Consider the following 23,045-nt stretch of genomic DNA (forward strand, 5'->3'; position numbering starts at 1 on the left):
TACCGGTTTGGTCCCTTCATGAAGTTAAGGATATTACAAATCACCAAGTGTGATCTCTACTTAGGCCTCCTTTTAAAGCCAAAGGAAGGCTGGCAACAAGTGAAGAGATTTGTGGTCTGGGAGGAGGGAGGGCTCATTGCATAATCAGTGAAGTGATGGTGAATGTGGAGTCCTGGGTGACTGGCAGGCTCCCTGCTATGCCTGGGTGGCTGTGCTGGGAGTTACTGAGCTGGGGGGGCAGGGCTCCTTGTTGACAGTGCCATGCCCCAGCAAACCAGGAGGCCTGGCCCTCCTGATGCTCCTACCTACCACATGGCTTTGTGTCTGTGTGTCCCAAGGGGTCTGTCATCTTTCTTACAGCCAGCAGGAGGCAGCTGACCAGGGCTACTAGGGAGACCTCAGCCAGCCCACTAGGGAGGCAGCAGCCATTGGTGCCTGCCATGATTTGGGGTGGGTATGGCTTTCAGATCTTAGCTGTGTCATACATTCAGTCTGAAATGCAGGACAGGCTCCTTGAGTCTTCCAAGCCTTAGTCTTCTCATCCATAAAATAGGGGCTTCTGGTGTGTGTGTGTGTGTGTGTGTGTGTGTGTGTGTGTGTGTGTGCGCGTGTGCACATCACATGATGTTCACACTTGGCCCAGAATGTGTCAGGACCTGCATACATGTTCGATGAATGTGTGCCAAGTGACTCAGAACATGAGTTCAGTGGGGCGAGGACTGAGTCTCACAGCAGGGTTTATGTTTGGATCAAGTTGGTGTGTCCAGAGTGGCTGGGGCAAACACTGCCTTCTGTCAGGGGCCAGGCTGACAGTCATCGCTGTGTCTCTGGTCACTTTCTGATTGGATGGGACCTTTATTGTGGGATTTCCTTCACTCTTGAAGTCCATCCGTGTCCTGTAGTTTGCACACTTTCTGAACAATTTCCTGAAGGCAGCTAGATATGTGTTGGTGTGGCCCTGGGGGCTCTACCATACAGGGTTCATGCAGTGATTTGTGTCCTGAGAGTCCCCAGCTGTGTAGGACAATTGCCTTGGAAGGCCCAGTATGGCTGGGAACAACCACACTCCTGCCTGGAGAACCATACCTGTTACAGCCATGGCTCTGTGCCTTATCCACTGTGTGACCTCTCTGAGACTTCAGGGTTGTTAAGATCACATGAGTCAAGGAACATAAACACAATGTTGGTGCCTTTCCTTCCCTCCTCCCTGTTTGCTGCTAGATGGCTTGGAGCTGGGTGAGCTCAGGCAGGTCCTCTGCTGGCTTAGGAAAGCAATCCAGGCCTCAGAGGGTGGGTGTCATGCTTGAGATGGACTTCCTTGGGGAGACACTGAGCCCTGTCCCCCACAGCTTGTATGTTACCCAGTAAAATTCAGAATGGAGGCTGGATGCGTCCAAGGGTCTGAGGTCCAGCTGGGGCCTGGCAGAGGTCACTGCAGTGACATCTGCTGGAGAGTGGGAGAAAAGGACTGCCACCCAGCCTGGATGAAAACCACAGATGGGGAGACTGTGGCTTCTCCTGGTTTCTGAGAGCTGTTCTCCAGGGCAGTCCCCAAACCCCCTGCCTTTAGGGGGTCTGTTTAGATGAGCATTGGGGTGGGGTCTGTGGGCCTGGGTCTTCTGTTTTTGCCTTATGGATCCCTGACAGGGTGAGGCTGGAGGAACAGTGCCCTGTAAGAGCGGAGGGACTTAGCTTGGGCCTCAGCTTTCACCTGTGTTTCAGCCTCTCTTCCCTCCCCTTCCTCAGCTGCCATACCCAGTGGTCATGGCTTTAGGCCCGGGGCCTAGAGTCTTCCTTGAGCCTTACTTCACCTGCCTGGCCCTGCTGTGTTACCTGTGATCCCAGATGTCTCTGCCACGGGGATTTTTGTGAACTCCTGGGCCTGTGTACCCCACCTCTTGCCTCCCTGAACCCCCCTTACCTGTCTTTTCCAGGTCAAGCCCAGTGGCTGTAGCTAAGCTATTGCTTCCTGGTTCCAGGCTCGTTTTTCCACATGATCTCTCCAGTCCTCCCAGCTGTCCCTGCCAGGCCATTACAGCTTTGTAGACGTCTCCTCTGCTTCTGTCCCTCCCCAGGTGCTGTGACTCTCTAGAAAACACCTGTCCCCTCTCCCATGCAATGCACCTTACCTTACCCTCCAGTCTGATGGGAGGCCAGGAGCAGCTGTTTGAGACACTCTCCTGTCCACAGAAAATGCAAAGAGAGAGTTAAGGCCCCTTAGGCTTAGACAGATAGGATTAGAATCCCCAGTCTGTGGCTTGATTGAGCTGTGTGCTCTTGGGCACACATCTAACCTCTCTGAGCTTGCAAAGTCTCACGATTGACAAAACGACACATACAACAGGTTTCTCACCTGCTGGACACTTTTAAGTGTCCCTGGGACACTTGGAGCATTTGAATGACCTCTCCTTCTTGGTCTGGGTAGAACAAGCACAAAGAGGGGCTGGGCCCAGTGGACCCAGCCTGGATCCAGTGCCCTGTATGGAATCACCCACTCTAGAACCCTAAACAGAGCAAAAATAGCAGCCATGGGGCCCCGTGGCTGCGGAAGCCACAGGAAGAAGCCGCAGGCCCGAGCGGATGTCAGCTGCCCGGAGCTTCGCTGAGGTTGCTCAGATGTGTTGGGGAAGCGTCCCTTGCGCCTGCCCTTGCTGGCTCCTCCAACCACAGCATCAGATAAGGCTGTGGAAAAAGTGCTGGCTTCCTCTCTGGGGAAAGCAATCGCGGTGCCATCTGTGGGTGCACATGGCCCCCAGATGCCTCCCTGGCCTCTTCTCCCGCCTCCCACTGCCCACCCTTGCTGACCAAGATGGCACTAGCACACTTGCCCGTCGGCAGGGCCTTTGCATGGGCTAGTGTACTGTCCTGGAATGTTCACCCCCACCCTCAATCCCCACCCTCACATGCTGGACTCCCTCACCTGTTTCTAGGCCATGGGACTGTCCCCTTCTTGAGGCTCTCCTAGGCTGCTTCTTTAAACCTGAGAGCCCAGTCCCTTGCCCTCGCCTGCTCAGCCTGCCTGCTGCTCATATTGCTTCCGTACCTCCAGCCTGCTGTGTAGGCCGCTGCACACATTCCTTGTTTTCTCTAGTAAAGCCCCAGACCTTTGTTCACTGCTTCTTCCCAGGTGTCCTCGGTAGATGTATGAGTGTGGGGAGACCCAGCCTGGCTACTGGAGTAGGTTGGGCAAGGGATTGAGGGTTTGGAGGGGCAGAGGAGAAGATTGGAGGAGCTCTTTCAGGCCTGTAGGACCCAGGGCATGCCCACTGGGCATGCTGGCACCAAGAGTCACCTGAATGTCACCTGAATTCTGGTGAGTCACCTCACCAGAATGCCAGACTGACTTTTGGGCATTACAACTACTTGGGACCAGAGAAAGTCCTGGAAGTCTATGATGCCTCATAGAAGAGATCATTGCAGCACATGCGACTTTTTTTTTTTTTTGCCAGTCCTGGGACTTGAACTCAGGGCCTGAGCACTGTCCTTGGGTTTTCTCAAGGTTAGCACTCTACCACTTGAGTCACAGCACCACTTCCAGCATTTTCGATGTAGTACCGAGGAATGGAACCTGGGTCTTCACATATGCTAGATAAGCACTTTACCACTAGGCTACATACCCAGCCACACATGAGACTTCTTAAAAAAAAATTGGGATGGGAGGGTGGAGTCCTGGGGCTTGAACTCAGGGCCTAGGTGTTGTTGCTGAGCTTTTGTGCACAAGGCTAATAGTGCTCTACCATTTAAGCCACAGCACCACTCTGGCTTCTTTTGATAGTTTATTGAAGATAAGAGTCTCAGACTTTTCTGTGAGAAAAGTTTTAAACCACAGTCCTCAGATTTTAGCCTCCTTTGTAGCTAGGACTGTAGGTGTGAGCCACTGGCACCTAGTTTGAGCCCATTTTTTATACATGGGAAGACTCAGAATGGAGTCTCATGGAATCTTCTTCACTCTGGCTGCCAGAATAATCTTTAAAGGCTTTAATCAAAACATGTTCCTCCTCTGCAAAGCCTCTCTGTTAGCTCCCTGGAAGTAAAAGTGCTCTGGCATGGCCCCAAGAACCCACATCTTATCCTTGCTTCAGACTCCTCATTCTTCCCCCATAAGAGCTCTCTACCTGCTGACATCAGGGACTTTTCATCTCCTCCTGGAGGAACCCACAGTGATAAAGGGAAAGACGATGGGATCCGAACCCAGAGCATCACTTACAGCTGTGAGACCTTGCTCAGTTTCCTTTGTGGTGCCTCGGTTTCTCATTTGTACCATATGAGTATGCAAAGAGACAGTTTTCAACCAGAGGCTAGCATATAGACCTCTGGTACTTGATTCTGTTTGAAACTCCTTTACTAGAAATGCAGAATGCTGCACCTCTCCAACTTGTTTTGTAAATACACTGTTCACTCATTTGGCCCCCAAACCTGACCCTGATGTATGGCTTTTGTCATCGGATGCACCTAACACCACAGAAATAGAATGTGTTTGGTGGCAGGGGTGGTGTTTTCCTCTCTCTCTTTCTCTGCTGCCCTCATCTTCTTACTCACCTGGGGTTAAGTCGGGTTTCACTGGCTGAGAGGCAGAAGTTAAAGCTTTGGACATGGAGGCCTAGTGCTCAAACATTTCCGCTATGAATTTTAAAAAGGGATTTTTTTTTTCTTCTGAATCATCAGAAATCAGAAGGAAGTGTGTGACCGAGGAGAGGAAATTAGGGTTTGCAACCTGCATGAGTCACCCCCTTTCTGGCTGCTGGTGATCCCCCTTGTCTTTGGCAATGCTCATTTAACTGAGACTCTCAGATGCTCAGGTTCTGCCAAACACTGAGAACTGGCATTTTATTCTGGCTCCAGAACCGTTTCCTATTCTAGCGGTGAATGGAAGTTTCTCTTATCCTTACCACTGTTTTAGGCGAGGTTCTTTCCATGCCCGTTGGCACAAGTTCTTCCTCGGTAGTCTCTGGTCTCAGCCACCCTAGCCCTTTCTCCTCCAGGAAGTCAGAGGCCACTTTCTTTTTTGCTTTGATTTTGGGGTTTGAACTTGGCTGTCCCTGAGGTCTTCAGCTCAGGGCCAGCGCTCTACCACTTGATCCACAAAGCTACTTCCGGTTTTCTGGTTAATTGGAGATAAGAGTCTCATGACTTTTGTGCCTGGGCTGGCTTTGAACCCCGATGCTACAAGCTCAGCTATCTGAATAGCTAGGATTACAGGTGTGAGCCACTGTGCCTGGCTGAGGCCACTTTCTAAAATGAGGTTTGTGTTCTGGGCCTCTTACCTTTGACTCCCCACTATACCCTGCTTGCTTTTCTGTCTCATTTCATACTTTTTTGTTTCTGTGTCTCTTTGGTCTCCAGGTTCGATGAACAGGTCCTGTTTTGTTTCTGTTCTTAGTGGCCTATCCCTCACCTGGCTCATTCTACTCACCCTGCAGAAATCCTGCGTAGACTAACCTCCTCCTCTGTGAAATCCCTTCCATAGCCCCTGTCGAGCTAGGGTAGTTACACTCACTCAGCTTATGGCTCCTACTCCTGTCCCCACACTAGAGGCAAAGCTTCAGGGAGACAAAAGACTGTCCTTTCATTGCAGCTCAGAGCACAAGGCTCATGCCAGCCAGGCGAGTTGTACTTCAGATAGGCAGCCTTTGAGGGGACAGGGTCTCAGGCAACAGCGGAGACCCTGAGGTCCCCATCCCCCCACTTCTAGCTGGTTTTCTGCCAGCAGTTGTCACCATTTGCTTTCCCCATGTCTACAGTGCAATGCAATAGTCTGTTTTCAGGATTGTAGGTCTATTTCATGTGCATTTTACCCCCCATCCCCCATGAATTTGTTTCTTGGAAATATTGCCTCTCTGGTGCCGTTTTTCTGTTTGAATCTTGTGTCTTTTTGTCTATCAGCATTTGCTTTCTGTTTAATTTGACGGAGCCATTCCTACAGCGTATATATTAACTGTCTCGTAGTAAGGGCTGATATTTTCTTAGTCTGATGTCCTTTTCATTTTGATTTTATTATGTTTCCTTCCACAGAAGATATTAATGCGTATATATTTGAACCTGTCAATCTCTCTTCCTCCGTGATCGCTCAAGGCTGGGGAAGCTTGTCTTACAAAGATCTGATAAACATTGTACACTGTGCTCAGATCTTTTTACTCCAACATGACTTTTTTTTTTTTAACACTTAACTCTTTAATCCATTCCGAGTACTTGGGGTGGGGCAGCTTGAGCAGCTATATCTAGTTAAGTGTTCCGACACAGAATGACTGCGTGGTCTTCATTATGTTCATTAGAGCATCAGTCCTTGTCATCTTTGTTTCAAAATGAGAGAAACAGAACAGAGAAGTCATTACAGGTGTGACTGTTGACAAGAGTTGAGTCTGGCAATGCCAGGTTTTAGCTGGGTGACCCACAAGCATGTTGGCTAAATTGAGCTTGATTTGGCCTCTGTGAAAAGGATGTTAATGCCTGCTACCCACTCTGTCTGTCACCAAGATGGAGCACGTTGTCCTGCCTAAAGTCCATTGAATGGCTCCTGGCACAGAGTAAATGGCGTCCTTAGTCATGATATCTCCACACCTCGTTGGGTCTAATTCTGTCTCATCAACTGAAAGTTCTCATTTTATATCACCACTCCATTGCTTTAATAGTTGCTTTGCAGAATAGCCAAACCAGGCTCTGACCGTTGCTCTTCAAATTATTATGTTTTTGTGTCTGTGCCTCTCTCTTGGGACTTGAACTCAGGGTTTGGGGGCTGTTCCTTAGGAATTTTGCTCAAGGATACTTACTGTTTTACTACTTGAGCCACACCTCCAGTTGCAGCTTTTTTCTTTTTCTTTTCTCCCCTGGATTTGGCATCCTGGCTGGCTTCAAACTGTGATCCTCAGATCTCAGTCTGCTGAGTAGCTTAGGATTATAGGCGTGAAGCCCTGGTGCCTAGTCATTGCCCTGGTCATTGCTTTAAGTTCTTCCTTGGTTTCTCTTCTCTTCTCTTCTCTTCTCTTCTCTTCTCTTCTCTTCTCTTCTCTTCTCTTCTCTTCTCTTCTCTTCTCTTCTTTTTTTTGACAATCCTGGCTCATGGACTCAGGGCCTTGAGCACTGCAATTGGGCTCAACACCACTTGAGCCACAGCACCACTCCTGGCTTTTTTTATGTATGTGGTTCTTGAGAAATCGAATCCAGAGCTTTGTGCAAGCACTCCACCACTAGGTCACGCTCCCAGCCCCTTTGCCTGGTTTCTTTTCTGTGCATGTTGGTACTCTTCCCATTCAGATGACTTGAAGTCGAATCTCCTGCCCCCAGGCTCACACGAGGTTTCTCCTGTTTCAGCTGCCTGGCCTTCCTTCACTCCCACCCCTCTGCCTGACGAGCATGTGTCACCTACTCCGTACTGGGTCTGGCTCCACTTTAATGTCTCCTCAGATCTTTCCTGGGTCTCAGATGCCCCTCAGAGCCTGCCACCTGACCAGGGACGTCTTAGGTGCTTACAGGCAGAGCTTTGATAGTAACTGGGCTGAATCTAGCTTCTTCTGGAAGCTCGGGCTCAGGGGACCAAGCAGTATGATGGATGGAACTCCTGGTATGCTGTGGGTGTACCTGTGTCCTGGCCTCAGTTTCCCTGGTGCAACACTGAGAAATCTCTGAAGCATGGTCAGTCTTGATTCCCTGTGATTTATCTTCAGCTGAGTAGTTGGTAATGAAGAGGAATTAGAGTAGTATGCATTTGAATTTTGCACCTTAGAATGGTATTACTCTTTTTGTTTTGGGCAGGATGGGAAGGTCTTACTACACAAGCCCTCCATCTCTCCTTGGGTGGTGAGGAGAGAGTTGAGATCTGGAACATGAGGATTTGATGATGAAGGGCAGAGGGGTGGCTGGGTGGGAATCAGCCTTTCTAGGGCATCATGCTGTGTCACCCCCTGCAGGCTGTGTGCACAGCTGTGCCCACTCCATTCCCACTTTTCAGGGGAGGAAGCTGATGGGAAAGGCAAGGTCCATACCCAAGGCCCCCCAAGACAGGTTCTGAGCCTGGATTTGAGCTCAGATACACATACGTCAGAGCTATACTATGCTACCTTCCTCTCAGTTCTTTGTCCATAGGTGGACATTAATGTAACACTTAAAAAACATCAACAGACACCAAGTACTGGCGGCTTGTGCTTGAAATTCTGGTTATACATGAGGCTGGGATCTGAGGATCATGATTTGAAGCCAGCCCTAGGCATCCAAGACCATGAGACCCCATTACCTCCAATTAACCAGCAAAAAGCTGGAACTGGGAGTGTGGCTTAAGTGGTAGAATGCCGGTTTAAAACCCAAACAAGACTGCTAGTCTCTGAGTTCAAGCCCCAACATTGGCCTGAAGAAAAATCAATAATAGTGTTTACAAATCTCATTTTCTGTGTTATATGGTAGTGACAGAAGGAAGTGAGTCTGACACTCGATCAGCATGCGGTTTAGGGGTTAGATGTACAAACACCAAGTTCAGGTGACCTAGAAAAACCTTTCTAGGTCAAATGACAATTTCAGAAGACTGTTTTCTTCCTCTTCTTAAAACAAAGCAAAAAGCACCGCACGATCCAACGCTGTGGTTGACATACTTTCCTTCCCACAATACAAGTCCTTTTGTGGCATGATTGAGGGGCTTGTTCTGTAGTGCTGGGGAGAAAATCTCTCCCAGATCATCTGCTGTGCATTGTCTCACCCCTCCCCGCCCCCTCTCCCAGCCGCAGTGTCCCACCCTAAGCATGCTCATGCGGCTTTTAGTTAATTGTCTTTGGCAAGAATCACTTTTGGGACTTGTTCCCAACCGCGTGCCTGGTAGATAATTGTCAGGCACAAATATTGGCAGCGCCAGGCAGTTTGGGGCTCTACTACACTTCTGACCACAGCACAGCCTCTGGGGAAGAGTCTGGGTGTTGGAACTGCTCCACACTGTGGTAAAGGATTTGGCAAGATCACAGAAGTAGCTTAACCTGACCATGGGGAGCTGTGGACACTAGAGTTGGTCTTCCCAGGTTTGAATCCCTGGGCTTATCACTTAGTAGCTGTGTGCTCTTTGGTAAACTGCTTAACCTTACTCGACCTCAAGTTTGCATCTCAGTGAGATGGGAACCTTTGTCACAGTACCTTACCTCACTGGGTCGTCGTTGGAAGAATGGCAGGAGTTGATACTTGCCACATCTACCTTGTAGCACACACTGTGCCTGAGTTGCACTGGTTCATTCAAACAAAAGACATGACCATAGCTACAGTTGGTGCTCCCACATTCCAGCCATTTCCTGCCTAGAACTAGGAACTGAGGTGTTCATGCACGGCTAAGCTTCTCCCTGGCTGTGGCCCTGAGTGCACTCGGGAGGCCTGAGCAGACTGGCCTGGATGCCTGGCCCATTTAGGGAATAAAGTGCTTGGCTCTTAGTTCCAGTTGAGACACCTCCATAGGACTGTGAGACTCATCTTTAGAGAATGGAACTGTGACTCAAGTGGTAAAGCAACAGCCTTGAACAACAACAGCAAAGAATTTAGATTGTTATCCAATGAGGAAACCAGGTCTGAGCAGAACGTGATCAGGGCAAAGTCATACGAGAGCTTTTGTCTGTCCTAGTCCCTGTTGGCCCATCACTTCTGACCCCTCAATGCTCAGCAAATTGTGAAGGATGGGGCCGGGAGTGTGGCCTAGGGGTAGAGTACACCAAGACCTAGGGTCAATTCCTTGGTACCATATACACAGAAAAAGCCAGAAGTGATGCTGTGACTCAAGTGGTAGAGTGATAGCCTTTAGAAAGCCCAAGGACAGTACCCAGACCTTGAGTTCAAGCCCTGGATATGGCAATAGTAATAGTAACAGTAATAATAATAATAATAATAATAATAATAATAGTGAAGGAAATGATTAGATGGATACAGAAAGGAAGGAAGATGGTATTGGAGAACAAGAGTGTAAGCTACAGTGTATGAGTACATAAGATCAGGGCTATGGATCCCTCTTTTTCCTCTTCCTGATCCCTACCTAAGTCAGCTTAGATAAGGCAAGGGGAATTCTGGCAATGCAAGAAGGACATCAAATCATGAGCCAGTCTAATGCAGCCCCAGTCTTACCCTTTGCATGGCCCCATCTGGCCACACCCTGACCCACCTCTTCCCAGCCCAGCTCCCTCAGTGGATCCATCTTCCACACAGCGGCCAAATGAAAATGTTTGTTGAAAACAACATGTGCATAATTAAAGCTTAATGAGCGCTTGTCTGTTTGGAATGTGCAATTAGATTTATAATCGGGGATGGGAGCAAGCTCCGAATGGCTTTAAGTGGAGCTGAGAGAGGGGATAATTTTTGCTGTGAATCTGCAGTAATGTGCAAAGTAACCAGTGGCTGTACCATGGCAGCTAAGCCACTCTACGTTGCTTACTGGGCCTGCCTGGTTGGGGGCCCTCTTGGCAGCTGCAGCTGGCTTCTGTGCTGTGGTGGGCTCGGGAGGTGGAGGTGGATCTGATCAGGGTTGGAGCTGGACCTCCCACTTGTGTAAGCTGTGAGCCCTGAGATTGAGACACCTGTGGGAAATGAGGGCTTTGGGCCGAGTTCTGCAGTCCCGGCCTCCAGGATCACTTGGCAAACTATGCTCTCCCTGCCTCCGCTTCAGAGCTGAGCCTTGGGATGGAATGTGGTCCCCCGTTTGGTCTCCCTGCTGTGTACTAACACTCAGAGCACATAGTAGGGCCTAAGTAACATTTGCTGAGTGAATGAATTCCTCTCCATCAGACATTTGCCTTAAACAAGTCTCTCTGCGCCCCCCCCCCACCGCGCCTGGGCCTCATTTTGTTTCCACATTTACACAGGGAATTACACATGTGGAGAGGTATCAGCTCTTCTGTGTGCTGGGCTTGGAGTCTGAGCAGTGGTTGAGGCAATGTGTAGACCAACACCTTCCTCCAGAAAATGATGCCAGCCAGGTTGGGATGTCTCTGGGTGGTGGAGTACTTGCCCAGCATGCGTGAGTTTAATACACCTCCACCACCTACATACACATTTGAAAAGAATTCGAAAAACACAATGTAATGCCGACCATATATGTGGTTTCAAATTTCCTTGCAGCCATATTCAAATAACGTAAAAAGGTAAAAGTTATAGATATTTCGAACTTCAGTGTGTGGACAGTCTCATTTCCGTGTGTGACCCGTCTTAACAACACACGTGGTGTGCAGCAGCCTTCTCATTGTCCTTCTCATCCTGTGTCTTTGGGTCCCATGGGTGTCTTACACACAAGTACATTGCAGCGTAGACGTCATCTTTCAAGTGTCCTGTGGCAGCCTGAGCTGGTAGCCACCCTCTGGCTCATATAAGGTTAGAAGGGGGCAGGTCAGAGCCAGTTGGAGGACCATTCGTTCTGTCTGTGAGGTGGGGACAGTGACTCCTCCCTTCCAGAGCATATACCTGCTTGGTGGCACTCGCCCATAATCCCCATGGGGACATCCCCAGGGCTATTTGTATGCTGCCTCTTGATTTTTTTTCCCTTTTAATTGACTAAAAGAAGTGGCACTGACTTCTGCACACAGTGGGGTTGAGGGTCCTTCAGAGACCCATAGCTCTGAGCTTGCTCTCAAGGCATATTCTCAACCCCTCTGACAGGCTGAACGTAAGACTTGTCTTCCCAGAACTGAGCCCAGGATCATAAGGTCACCTGCTCTAGGTCACACAGTTGATACATGTTCAGAGTGGAAATGAGTGTAAATTTTGAGACTCAACCTAGGCTCATCCTGGCTGTGTGGCCTCGGGCAGATCCCCAACTTCTCTGGGCCTCGGGTGCTAGTTTTCTAAGTAGTTAGAGAGGTAGACTGTCCAATATGTGATGTCCAGCAGGGCATGAGCAATACTCATGAGAAAAAAAAAAACTAGTTGGGGAAAACTGAGATATGATTTTTTTGAGAATGAAGCATGAAAGTTGTCATCATGGAAAATAATTATCCCTTGGTTGAACTTTTTTTTGTGCCATTCCTGGGGCTTGAACTCGGGGCCTTGATGTAGTCCCTTAGATTTTTCCCTCAGATCTGGTATTCTGTCACCTGAGCCACAGCTCCATTCCTGGCTTTTGGCTATTAACTGGAGCTAAGATTCTCATGGATTTTTCTGCCAGGGCTGACTTTGAACTAGGATCCTCAGATCTCAGCCGCCTGAGTAGCTAAGATTACAGACATAAGCCATGGGTATCTGGCTCTGTAGTCATTTTTATAGACTGGAACTTAGAGTATTTTTTTAAAGTTGCATACACTAGGCTTCTAGAAGGTACAAAGCTTTTCTTCATGCATAGAATTTCAGGGTTTTGTGGAAAATGGCCCTCAATCCATCCCTACATGAGAGATAGCCATTACAGTTTGATGTGTTGTTCTCAGGATTCTGTAGCCAAAGAGAATGAGTTCTTGTTTCAGCACTGAGGCAATGTACTGAGTGCTTTCTGCATTGTGACTCATTTAATGAATGATCAAGGATTCATGATCATCATTCCCATTTTCAAGATGAGGACAGAAACACATTTATTTAAAAAGAAACCACTCACTTTTTGGACTCTACATTTGTAACCACTGTGCCATTGTATGCCTGTCCACATGGTGATGGGACCTTGACTTGAGCCTGAGATGTCCCTTATCCATCTGCACAGACCTCTGTCCCCTTCCTGCCCGGCATTTCCTGTCCTGCTTTGTATCTCCTTGTGACCTTTCCACGTGAAATCACACCCACAGCAGGGCCCAGGTCACAGCTGCCAGGTTTGTGCCTCTGTCTCAGCTTTATCCATGTAGAATGAGTGTTCTCGAGACCCGTGTGGGGGCTGGCGAGAGCGCTGTGTGCTGCTTTGATTGTTACTCTTTAGATCTCTCCAGCAATCTGAAGAGAGAGGAGGCGAATCTCTCCAGGTCTGCAACTGGCTGTGCATCCTTGGTCTTTGATCTGTATCTCTGTGCGGAGCGGGGAAAGCAGCAGCAGCTTTGTCAGAACAACATTGCTTTGCTACCTGGGCAGGCTGGCACTGGCAAGTTCCCAACTACACTGGCCTTCACCTTGCTCATTTCTATGTAGGGGTGGTCATGACAGGCTTGCCATCTCTATGGGGTTCCAGTGGGATGAGCTGGCACAGGTCAACATGCGCTCTGGCCCATGCTCACAGCAGCCTTGGTGTTGTGCTCCTGCTGATTGCCCTGCCACCTCCTATGTGCCTCACGTGGTGATGTTTCCAAGTCACTATTTTTACAATACCTGTATTAGAAAGCCCATTTCTTGCTTCTGTCCCCTGTGATAGCTCAGTCCTGGCCCTGTCACTTGTGTCACTGTCAAAAATGAGAAGCTGAATGAGTTTATTGCAGTATTCTACACAGCTAGTCTTTCTGAATTAAACAAGAGCTGGTCTTTGAATGTTGGGGAAACATGGAGTTCAAGAGGTAGACATTCTGGGGATTGCTGTTCCCATCTGTGAATGGAACTGGGGTTATAGCAAAACTGTCACTAGATGATCAGGAAGGCATTTAGTCTGTGACCGCTTGTTCAGAGCTCAGGGCTATGGCCAAGACTGGCTTTTCATTACAGATCTGGAGAACAGGAAGGTGTAAGAGGCCATTGGCTTCTTCAGAGGACTGGGAGATTCAGGGCAATGTCCTGACTACCATTATGGTCTCCCTGGCACCTAGAATACGTCTGGAGCATAGTAAGAGCCTGGCAGATAGTATTCAGTGAATGGCTGCTTAATCTCTTTTCCTTCCTTTCTTAGTGCCATTATTTATTCACATGTTTGCAAGTTCCCAGAGGGCAGTAACATTCATTCACTGTAAAATCCCCAGTGTGTAGGAGCCTGGTCCATGGTACGTTATACATGCATCCTAGACCCAGAATGAGAATGAGTACAGGGGAGACATAGCATGGATAATGGGATGGAGGCGAAGGGATTGACCTTGAACTGGAGAAAGATGCTTGACTTTTTCAGACATTAGGTGGTGGTGATGTAAGTAGTCTGGGAAGGCTGAGAGAGTAGAGGGGGCTGTCCGACCACCTCAGTTTTGTTTTGTTTTGTTTTTCGGTCGGTCATGGGACTTGAACTCTGGGTCTGGGTGCTGTCTCTGAGCTCTTCAGCTCAAGGCTAGTGCTTTACCGCTTGAGCCACAGTGCCACTTCTGGTTTTATGGCAGCTAATTGGAGATAAGGGTCTCACCAACTTTCCTGCCTGGGTTGGCTTTGAACCTCGATCCTCAGATCTCAGTCTCCTGAGTAGCTAGGATTATAGGTGTAAGCCACCAGCACCCAGCCCATCTCAATTTTTTTGCGGGGGGGGGCAGTTCTGGGGCTTGAACTCAGGGCCTGAGCACTGTTCTTGGGCTTTTTCAAGGCTAGAGATCTACCACTTGAGCCACAGCACCACTTCTGGCTTTTCCTACTTATGTGGTACTGAGGAATTGAACCTGGGTCTTCATGCATGCTGGGATGCACTACTACCAGGCCAAATTACTGACCCTACCTCAGCTTTATCAGTGCTGTAGTAAACAAGGTTGTCTGCTAGACTGAGGGAGTTTGGCTTGGCTATATGATTTGAGTTTAGTGTAAAATAACAATAATAGGTAACATTTGTCAGGCATCTGTCAGAAATGGTTAACACAATACAGATATTAGCTCCTGTCTAATGTCTGATCACACATGTCAAGAATGACATGAAATAGGAATATTAGCTACTGTTTTAAAGTGAGAAAACTAAAGCAAAGAGAAGTAGAATCCCACATTAACTGCACAGATATACAAGGTCTCATGAGCAGCCAGTAGTTAGTGGAATCCAGAGTGTTCCTGGTCAGCTGTACCATCTTAGAATGTGGATTAAGAAGGAGGAAGGTGGGAATGCCAGAGGAAGGGTTAGATTTCAATTCAGAGAGGACTGGAGGAGACAGAACACACCAGGCTGTAACACTGCAGGCAGTGGGATCTGAGGGTCCCTGGCTAGAAATAGGGCACCTGGATGTAGGGCTCAAAAGATGTGTAGAGTCCAAGTAGGGTTTAATCTGAAAGGTGAGAGGATTACCAAAAATCACTAGTAATAGTCAGGGTGAAAATGGATCACCAAGCTTGGTGATTGGATGGGCTGTCCAGGGGTAGGGAGGTGGGACTGTGGAGTAACTCCTTGTACCATAGGAGGGAGTGCTGAGGGAGAGCAGGTCCAGCCAATCATGAGTTCAGTGTTGGATTGGAGGCGCTCACTAGCTAAATGGGGGAGGTGTCCAGGGAGACATTGTGCCCGAGAACATTGACGTAACTTGGCAAATGATGAGGATTTCAGAGGCAGCCACATACTACAATTCTAAGAAGCCATGGCTTTGTCCAAGGAAAGTATAAAAAGTCAGAAGGAAATATCAGACCACTCTGGACACCCCATTCACCTGTCCACCCTAACCTATCCACTCAGGCATCTGTCCATGCATCCCAAATACCATCCAATCACCATTTGTTTATGTCATTCACCACCCCAGTGGTCTTCCCATACTCTTGTCTTTTCACACCGCCATTCTGTCTCGTCCATCCATCCATGTATTTATCCATCCATGCATGCTCTCATCCGTCCATCCATGCATTCACATATCTATCCATCCATCCACTCGCTCCTCTCCTCTCAGCCATTTGCACAATCTACACATTCCCGGCTGTGTCTGCTCGTCCATCCATCCATGCATTTGTTTATTCCTCTATCCTATTAATATACCATCTTGTTAAGTATTAGAAGGTTTATGTTGATTACATATTGAGATCATAATATCATAAATATTTTAGGTTAAATAGATTATATACTCTTTAAACTGTAGCTACTAGAAAATTTACAGTTACATGTGTGGCTCACATTTATGACTTGCATTAAGTTTCTGTTGAACAATGATAATTTATACTATCCATCTGCCCACCTAGCCATCTATCATCCATCCATTATTCATTGGGGTGTGCATCCATGCATCCTTGTATCCATCCATTCTTTATTTCTTCTCTCCCTTTCACCCACTCACTTATCATACATGTCCATCCCACAGATATTTTATGGATATCTACCATGAGTCAGTGATTTTCAGGGTCAGAGGATAAGGCTGGGACTAGCTGAGGAACTTGCCCCAGGTGGGATAGGTGGAGCTGGACTCTTGAGTGTAAGACCAGTGTTCTTTGCTTTGCAAAGATAAAAACAGAAAAAAGAAAAAAAAACCTTTGGGAAAACATGATGTACTTAGATTGGGAGGTGGATGTTGGAATAGGGGTCCAGAATCACCTATCCTTAGGGGACCACACAGTGCGGGGAGAGGCAGACCCTTGAGGATCCTCTGTGAACATGTCTTGTGGCCGTTGAGAAAGGGTTATCCTTTTCCGTTCGATGTTTGCGAAAATGTGAGTTCTTTCAGATTCCAAAACTCATTTCCATGACAAAACTCTTGGGAAGGGAAGATGAAGGCCTGGCTTTTGCAGAACAATCTTCCAGCTGTAATGAGGACTGAAGATGGCACTGGGAAAAGGAATTATAATTAGAATATGAAATGGGGAAAATTAATCTATTCCGGGCAGTGGCTAAGAGAATGTTCTCCTGACGTTTCATGGCAATTCTTAGTCTGTTGTTTTCCCCCCTCCCATTTTTTCTTTACAATTTAAAGCATGCAGAAAGCTGTGTGGTGTATATTTAAAAAAGATTTCTGGCTGAAGGACTGATAAATTATGAAACAGGCACAGGATTCGGGCCCTGTGAGTCTCTGCCTTGTGCGTCTCTCCCCATCCACACTTGCTGTGTGTTTATGTTCACACTTACATGGATGACATTAGACAGTGGCAGATGTGTGGTAGGTTTCCCTATGTCTGCCACACCCTCCTTCCTGTGTGTTTGCTGTGCGACTATGTGCCTGACATACACAATCTGATATGTGCGTCTTTGTGCTTGTGCTCGATGCACAGTGGTTTGTGTCACCGAGAGATGTGGGACATGAGACCCACCCTATGTGCTCTCTTGAGCACTGAGTTTCGTGTGTGACACACCACCATGCCAGCATGGTGTCCATGTGCCTTTCCATTCTACACAGGTCGCCTCAGCACACTTTGAGCAGTGGTGGTCTAGTTACACATGGAGAGAGAGAGGTAGCCCTACTGTGTCTAGTGGAAGAATTTGTGACCCCTTCTTTGCTCAGAGTGTGTGTGATGGGGCTGGGAGTTTGGCCTAGTGGTAGAGTGCTTGCCTTAGTGACAGACACCATAGGGGCCCCTTCCTTCCTCACATCCCCACTCCAGAGGTTCTGCCAGGTTGGAGCTCTGGTAGAGGTGGGCAAATGGTTGGTCTGGCCTTGGCCTCAGGCCTCTCGGTTCACAGATTCTCATCCCAGCATGCTCTGGGGCACTTTGTAAGACATTAGGGGATCCTCACTGAGGCAGATCCTTGGCCAACGAACTCCTTAAAAGATGACTCAAGTTTACTTTAGCAAACGACAGCTCTTTCGTAGATATTAGCTGAACAAAAGTGTGAACGAGGAAGCCACCTTCACATATGCCCTGATGGCCTCATGGCATCTGACCATCCTCTTGATCATTCTCCACCCAGGGTCTCCTTCCCAAGACTGTGGGCCCAGGCTCTCCCAGTGACCAGCGGTCTCCAAGACAATTGCCGACGGCAACTCTTCTCTTTCCTGAGCTTTGTCAAGTATCTGCTATGTGCTGAGCTCTGGGCTAATGGTTGGGTTCTTGGAAGGATTGAGAAAAGCCTTGATCTCTGCTAGCTGGGAGCTTGCAGCCCAGTCAGAGAGATAGATGGAGCGTAGGGCAAAGCAACCAACTGGTGCTGAGTCTCAGTCTCTCCACAGTGGGGGTGTCCTACCCTTTCCCACCCGGTTTTGGTTCTTAGCAGGGGGGAAAAGCGCGCTTTCCTCATTAGCGTTGTTGTATTGTCGTTATAGAAAGCAAGTTGCTCAGGGCCAAGAAAAACACTCATTAGCCAGATTTTTTTTCTGGGGTGGAGGGGGGGGGCGGGCAGAGGTCTCTAAGGAGAGAACGTGAACTGCCTTGGGAACAAGGGCAGTGTTTACCAAAATCATAAGTGCACCTGCCTGCTCAGCAAATGAAATGTACATATTACTCACTTGCTGTGAAATATTAAGCACAGGCCAAAGAATTATGTTCCGATAGAAAGCACTTTCCACACTGCTCTGCCACAGGAAACCTCAGTGCAGAGCAGCTCCACTTCTGGCATTTTTGGTCATCAGTTGGAAATAAAGAGTATCACAAACTTTGCTGCACTGGCTAGCTTCGAACCATGAATCCTCAGGTCTCAGCCTCTCCTGCTTGTGTTGCCTTTTGTGCTTTGGGAATTTTCTCCTACCATGTGAATCTATCCTAGTATACTATCTACAAACAGCCCTCAGCAGATACAGTCCTTGGGAGAATTGTCCCTGGCACAGAAGTGACCACCTGCTTAGCCGGTTGTGTCTCCTTGTGTCGCATAAATGGCCACCCGTGGCTTTATGATGTGACTAACATGGGTTTGGGTTAGCAGAGCTACTATGGGTTGGGCTAGATTGACTCTTCAGCTCCCAAATTTTGTGAGTTATTTCTGAGTTTCTGAGGGGAGCTCTCCCCTCAGAAGTGCAGGCACGTTTGAACCCTTGCCTCTGACTCTGCTTCTGGAAGCCCTATCTAAAGAGGCTGTGTCAAGTCAGGAGCTGTAAATTGTCATATCCTCATCCCACAGCTGGGGAGCAGACACCAGCTCAAGGTCATACACCAGGGTACGGAGGAACAGGGGTCCAGCACCCCACATTTCTCCACTGCACCTGCCTCCTGCTGGGAAATTCTTCCTGCCTGTAAATGTAACAGCTTCTCCAACACACAGTTAGCTACCACAGCCCTCACGATCTTTGGCCTCACAGGGTGGAAACAAACTGGAGAGGGGCAGAGCCACTTGGGGGGGGTGATAAGGACTTAGAGGACATGTCAAGAGAGTCATGTGATGACCTCAAGGCTCAGGAGCTCTCAGCCTTGCCTGGCACATAGGATTGTAGCTGTAGCTGATTGTCTGGATGACGCTGGCCAAGAGGTGCTTGTATAGTTCTGGGGTGAGGAGGCTCTGTGCCTGGACTGGGTGTGGAGGGCAGAGCTGGGTTTCTGTCTTCATCCTTCCTGTGACAGCCATGCTGACCTAAGCTCTGAAAGGCCACAGAAAAGATCTGCTTCCTGCACCCAAGAGGGAGCCCTGCCAGAAGGAGTCCTCAGGCATACTAGGGTCCAGGTTTTGATCCCATCCTTTCCAGTCAGCACAGTCCCCTGACCTCTGCTGCCACCCCAAATACGTTTTAATCAGCACTGCTTCTCTCTCTCTCTGTTCTAGTTTGATGGTGACAGTGCCTACGTGGGGATGAGTGACGGCAACCCAGAGCTCCTGCCAACCAGCCAGGTGGGTGCCCCTTCCCGCCAAGCCGGGTTTGTATGCTGGCTGGAGCCTAGCAGCTCCTGGGGTGGAGGTAGGAGGGCTGGACAGTTAGGGAGTGCAGCCTGCTGCTCCCCCACTCAGAATGTTCAAGAAGATCAGTTGAGTTCTTCAAAGAGATCATCAGAGTTCAGAGAAGGTTCTGGAAATCAACTCCCCTGGCTGCTGGTGGTTTAATGTGAAATATTAGGAACTTGATGATACTCAAAAATGTGATATCTACAATCCCTCCATGCCAAGGGCAAATTTTGGGGTTTCCAGGTGCTGCCTGTCTCCAGTCAGCTCTCGTGGGTTGGATGTTGCTTTTGCAAATTCATGCTCTGTTGTTGTGTATTTATTTAAGCCTTCACACAATTCTAGGTTCTACTTCTAGGGAATCTAAACTGAGAGTGTTATGCAAAACACATTTCCCAAAAAATAAAAAAATTAGCTATGGCTCATTTTCACTGTTTTTATTACCATAAATAATGCTTTGGTGACACGAGATGAATCCCCAGCCACCTCTGTGTGTTTACAGACACTTCCTCTAATGGGAATCCCCTCAAAAATGCCAGTATCTTTCTTGGGAAGATGAGGGAATAGGGGAGAAGACCTGCAGCCATCAGCTCCTGATACCACCTTCATGGCAGTGGGTAGTTTTCTACTATCTTGGGCTTTCATCTGATTTTTTTTTTTTTTTGGTTAAAGATGTCAGAGGTTTTCTTAAAAAGTGATTGAGGGCCGGGAGTTTGGCCTAGTGGTTAAAGTGCTTGCCTAGCATGCATGAAGACCCAGGTTCGATTCCTCGGTACCACATGTAGAAAAAAGCCGGAAGTGGTGCTGAGGCTCAAGAGGTAGAATGCTAGCCTTGAGAAAGTCCAAGGACTGTGCTTAGGCCCTGAGCTCAAGCCCAGGACTGGCAAAAAAAAAAAAAAAAAGTGATTGAATGTGTGTATGTGTATCTGTGGGTGCACAGCCATGTGTAATAGACAAGAGTCAGGGAAATTGAGATTGAGTATCATGATCTTTGGTATAATGGGCCAGGTCAGAGGGACATGTTGCCCAAGACTGTGATGGAGGCCGCGGTGGAGAGCTGGTCTGAGCCACCAGCCCTACTGGATTTTTGTTTGGGATTTGTGTGTGTGTATATGTGTGTGTGCGTGCTGGTCCTGGGGCTTGAACTCAGGGCCTGGGTACTGTCCCTGACCTTTTGTGCGTAGGCTGGTGCTGTACCACTACTTGAATTACAACTCAGTTTCCAGATTTTTGGTGATTAATTGGAGAGAAGAGTCACATGGGTTTTGCTACACAAGCTGGCTTTGAACTGCAATCCCCAGATCTCAGCTTCTTAAGTAGCTAGGATTACAGGTGTGAGCAACTGGTGCCTAGCTGGATTCTTACACTTGGTTTCAAGCACCACCATTGGGTCTGTGCAGTGCCCCCCTGTAGATTCCCACCTGATGTTATTTTACAAACTCCTAGTGCAGGCATAGACCTATGATGAATAGAGAAATGACCAAGCAAGCAAGCCTCAGGAGAAGAGAACTGGGGGCTTCAGTCTTGATACTTTGAGGTGCTTATAGCCTTGAGCTGGAAGCCTCTGCCCAGTAGGGGGCAGTATAGAATGCTCAGCACACAAGGAAGAAAAAAAAGATCCAAGAAGTTTTGAGTTCAAGATTCTTCCTACTTTGTTTCCTTTCCTCTATTCATGCTGAATGTTTCTCTATGTTAATGATCAGGAATGATTGTCGACTGGGTTTTCCCAGTCATAAAACCAAGTGAGGATGTTAAATTAATGTTTGGGCTCAGATATGAGGCCAAATGCTTTTCTTCTGAGCTTGGCCTCTTTCAGCCTAGGTGTTGTTGTGCTGGGTACAGTTTGCTGTGCCCATTTTACAGATGAACACACACACACACGCAACTCAGAGAGTCAGTGATGAAGCAGGGCAATTCCCTAGGCCCTCCACTGGGGCTGTGGGAGACCCTCTCTCTCCCCGGAGGACTGGAATCTCTGAATCTAGTCCTAATATAACTCTGGCCTCTGAGTCTGTGTACATTGGAAAGGGCAAAGATGACATGGCTTTTATTGCTTTAATTAAAACCTGGGTGAAGAGCTCGCGATTCATATTGGAATGAAATTGTGTTTCGCCTGCTGTGGTGCAGCTGAAGGTAACCCAGGCGATTACTGCTAAGATTACAAACAATCAAAGAGAAAAGGCCTTTTGCGAGCATTTCCTATTAAAGCCACAAACCTCCACACTTTAAAAATAATTATGACTGTGTTATCGGAACATGATTCATGAATTTTGAATAAATATGAGAGGACCTTAAAGGAAACTGCTTCCAGACCATAGATTTTGCTTGGATCTGATGAAATTTAATATTACTTCACAGCTGGAGAAGCAAACGTGGGGAAGGGCGAGAAACCCCCACCCTGAGTCTGTGCAGAAGATTGAGTGTGTGTCACAGTGGACTCACTTCCTAAACACGGAGCCTCCCGCCTCTTGTCTTGGTTTCATTGAGAGAAAGCTGCCGAGAGGGATTCAGTACTTACATCTACCCAATCTTAATTTTGCATTTCAGTAGCTAAAAATATATTTGTCCTAATGCTTTGGATTCCTGCCTCGTGATATTCGAAGGTATAATGCAAAGGTACTAGGGGGATGGATTTGAGGGGGACCCCTGCTCTACATGTATGGTAGCTTCTCCCCCCTTCCTTCCATACAGATTTCTTTTTTTTTTTCAGACAAAGCAGTGAATGTTTACAATATATAGTTTTGTTTCCTTCCAACTATTATGAGAGAAATTGAATCCCAGGAAGCGTTTGCTCTTTCTAAATGGGATGGAAACAATGAGATTGAAGCAGGAAGTATCCTGGCTGGAGGAGCCCCTCACCCCCATTTGTATTTTCAAATTGTTTTCTTTTTTTTCCTTTTTGCAAAACAGCACCCCCTCCCCCCTTCCTAGGTGCACTGAGCTTAGCATGCCTATAGGGCCTGGCTCTTTGCTGAGGGGTGTCCTAAGAGCCTGATTTCACTTACCCATTCTGGTAAGAAAGCAGAAAGGTAGTGTCCTGGGGCTTCCAGAATGGCATAGGCTCTGACATTCTAGAGGCTCAGGAACCTGGAATCCTCTCTCACTACCCCTCCCTCCCACCAGCCTCCCTTACTGAGCCTTAGGCAGGTTGTTTTGACCCCTCCAGCCATGGCTCTTGCCTAGGTGAATGGGTGATCGGAGATATCCTGGTGAGCCTGGGCTTGCCTTTTCTTCCCTGTCTGCCTGAAAACCTAGGAGGGACAACGTTGCTTCTGTCCTCGAACACCAGAGAGTGATCCTCACCTCCTGGTGGGGTCTTGATAGTGCAGAAGGAGGCCTGGAGACAAATCCAGGGACTTGGAGTGTCTGAGTGTGTGTCTGGACACCTGGGTGGCCATAAGGAGAGGCTGTGGGTCAGATGGACTCTCAGAGAAATGACATGAGAAGACACAACTTGATGTTTCATAAAGGGCACTTGACCTTGGATCACTTGCCCAACTTTTCTCTTAGACTCCATTTGCTGTTTAGAAGACCGTGGAAATGATGTGGGGTGAAATAAACAACACAGAATGCTGATTCCAGCCTGCAATGCAGCACA

At 48.0% G+C, this 23,045-nt stretch overlaps 1 protein-coding gene across 5 annotated transcripts in view; it reads left to right on the plus strand.

Moving 5' to 3' along the window:
• The window catches only part of Tox2 (TOX high mobility group box family member 2), a 91,651-nt gene that overhangs the window by 21,639 nt on the left and 46,967 nt on the right, over positions 1 to 23,045 (plus strand). For all 5 annotated transcript variants that reach the window (XM_090352388.1, XM_090352390.1, XM_090352389.1 and 2 more), the window contains exon 2: positions 19,334 to 19,399. In XM_090352388.1, coding sequence (XP_090208514.1) covers positions 19,334 to 19,399 — 66 coding nt within the window. The remainder of the gene's footprint in view (positions 1 to 19,333; positions 19,400 to 23,045) is intronic.

Source organism: Megascapheus bottae, chromosome 18, assembly GCF_031878675.1.
Source record: "Megascapheus bottae isolate mThoBot1 chromosome 18, mThoBot2.hap1, whole genome shotgun sequence".
Classification (NCBI taxonomy): Eukaryota; Metazoa; Chordata; class Mammalia; order Rodentia; family Geomyidae; genus Megascapheus; species Megascapheus bottae.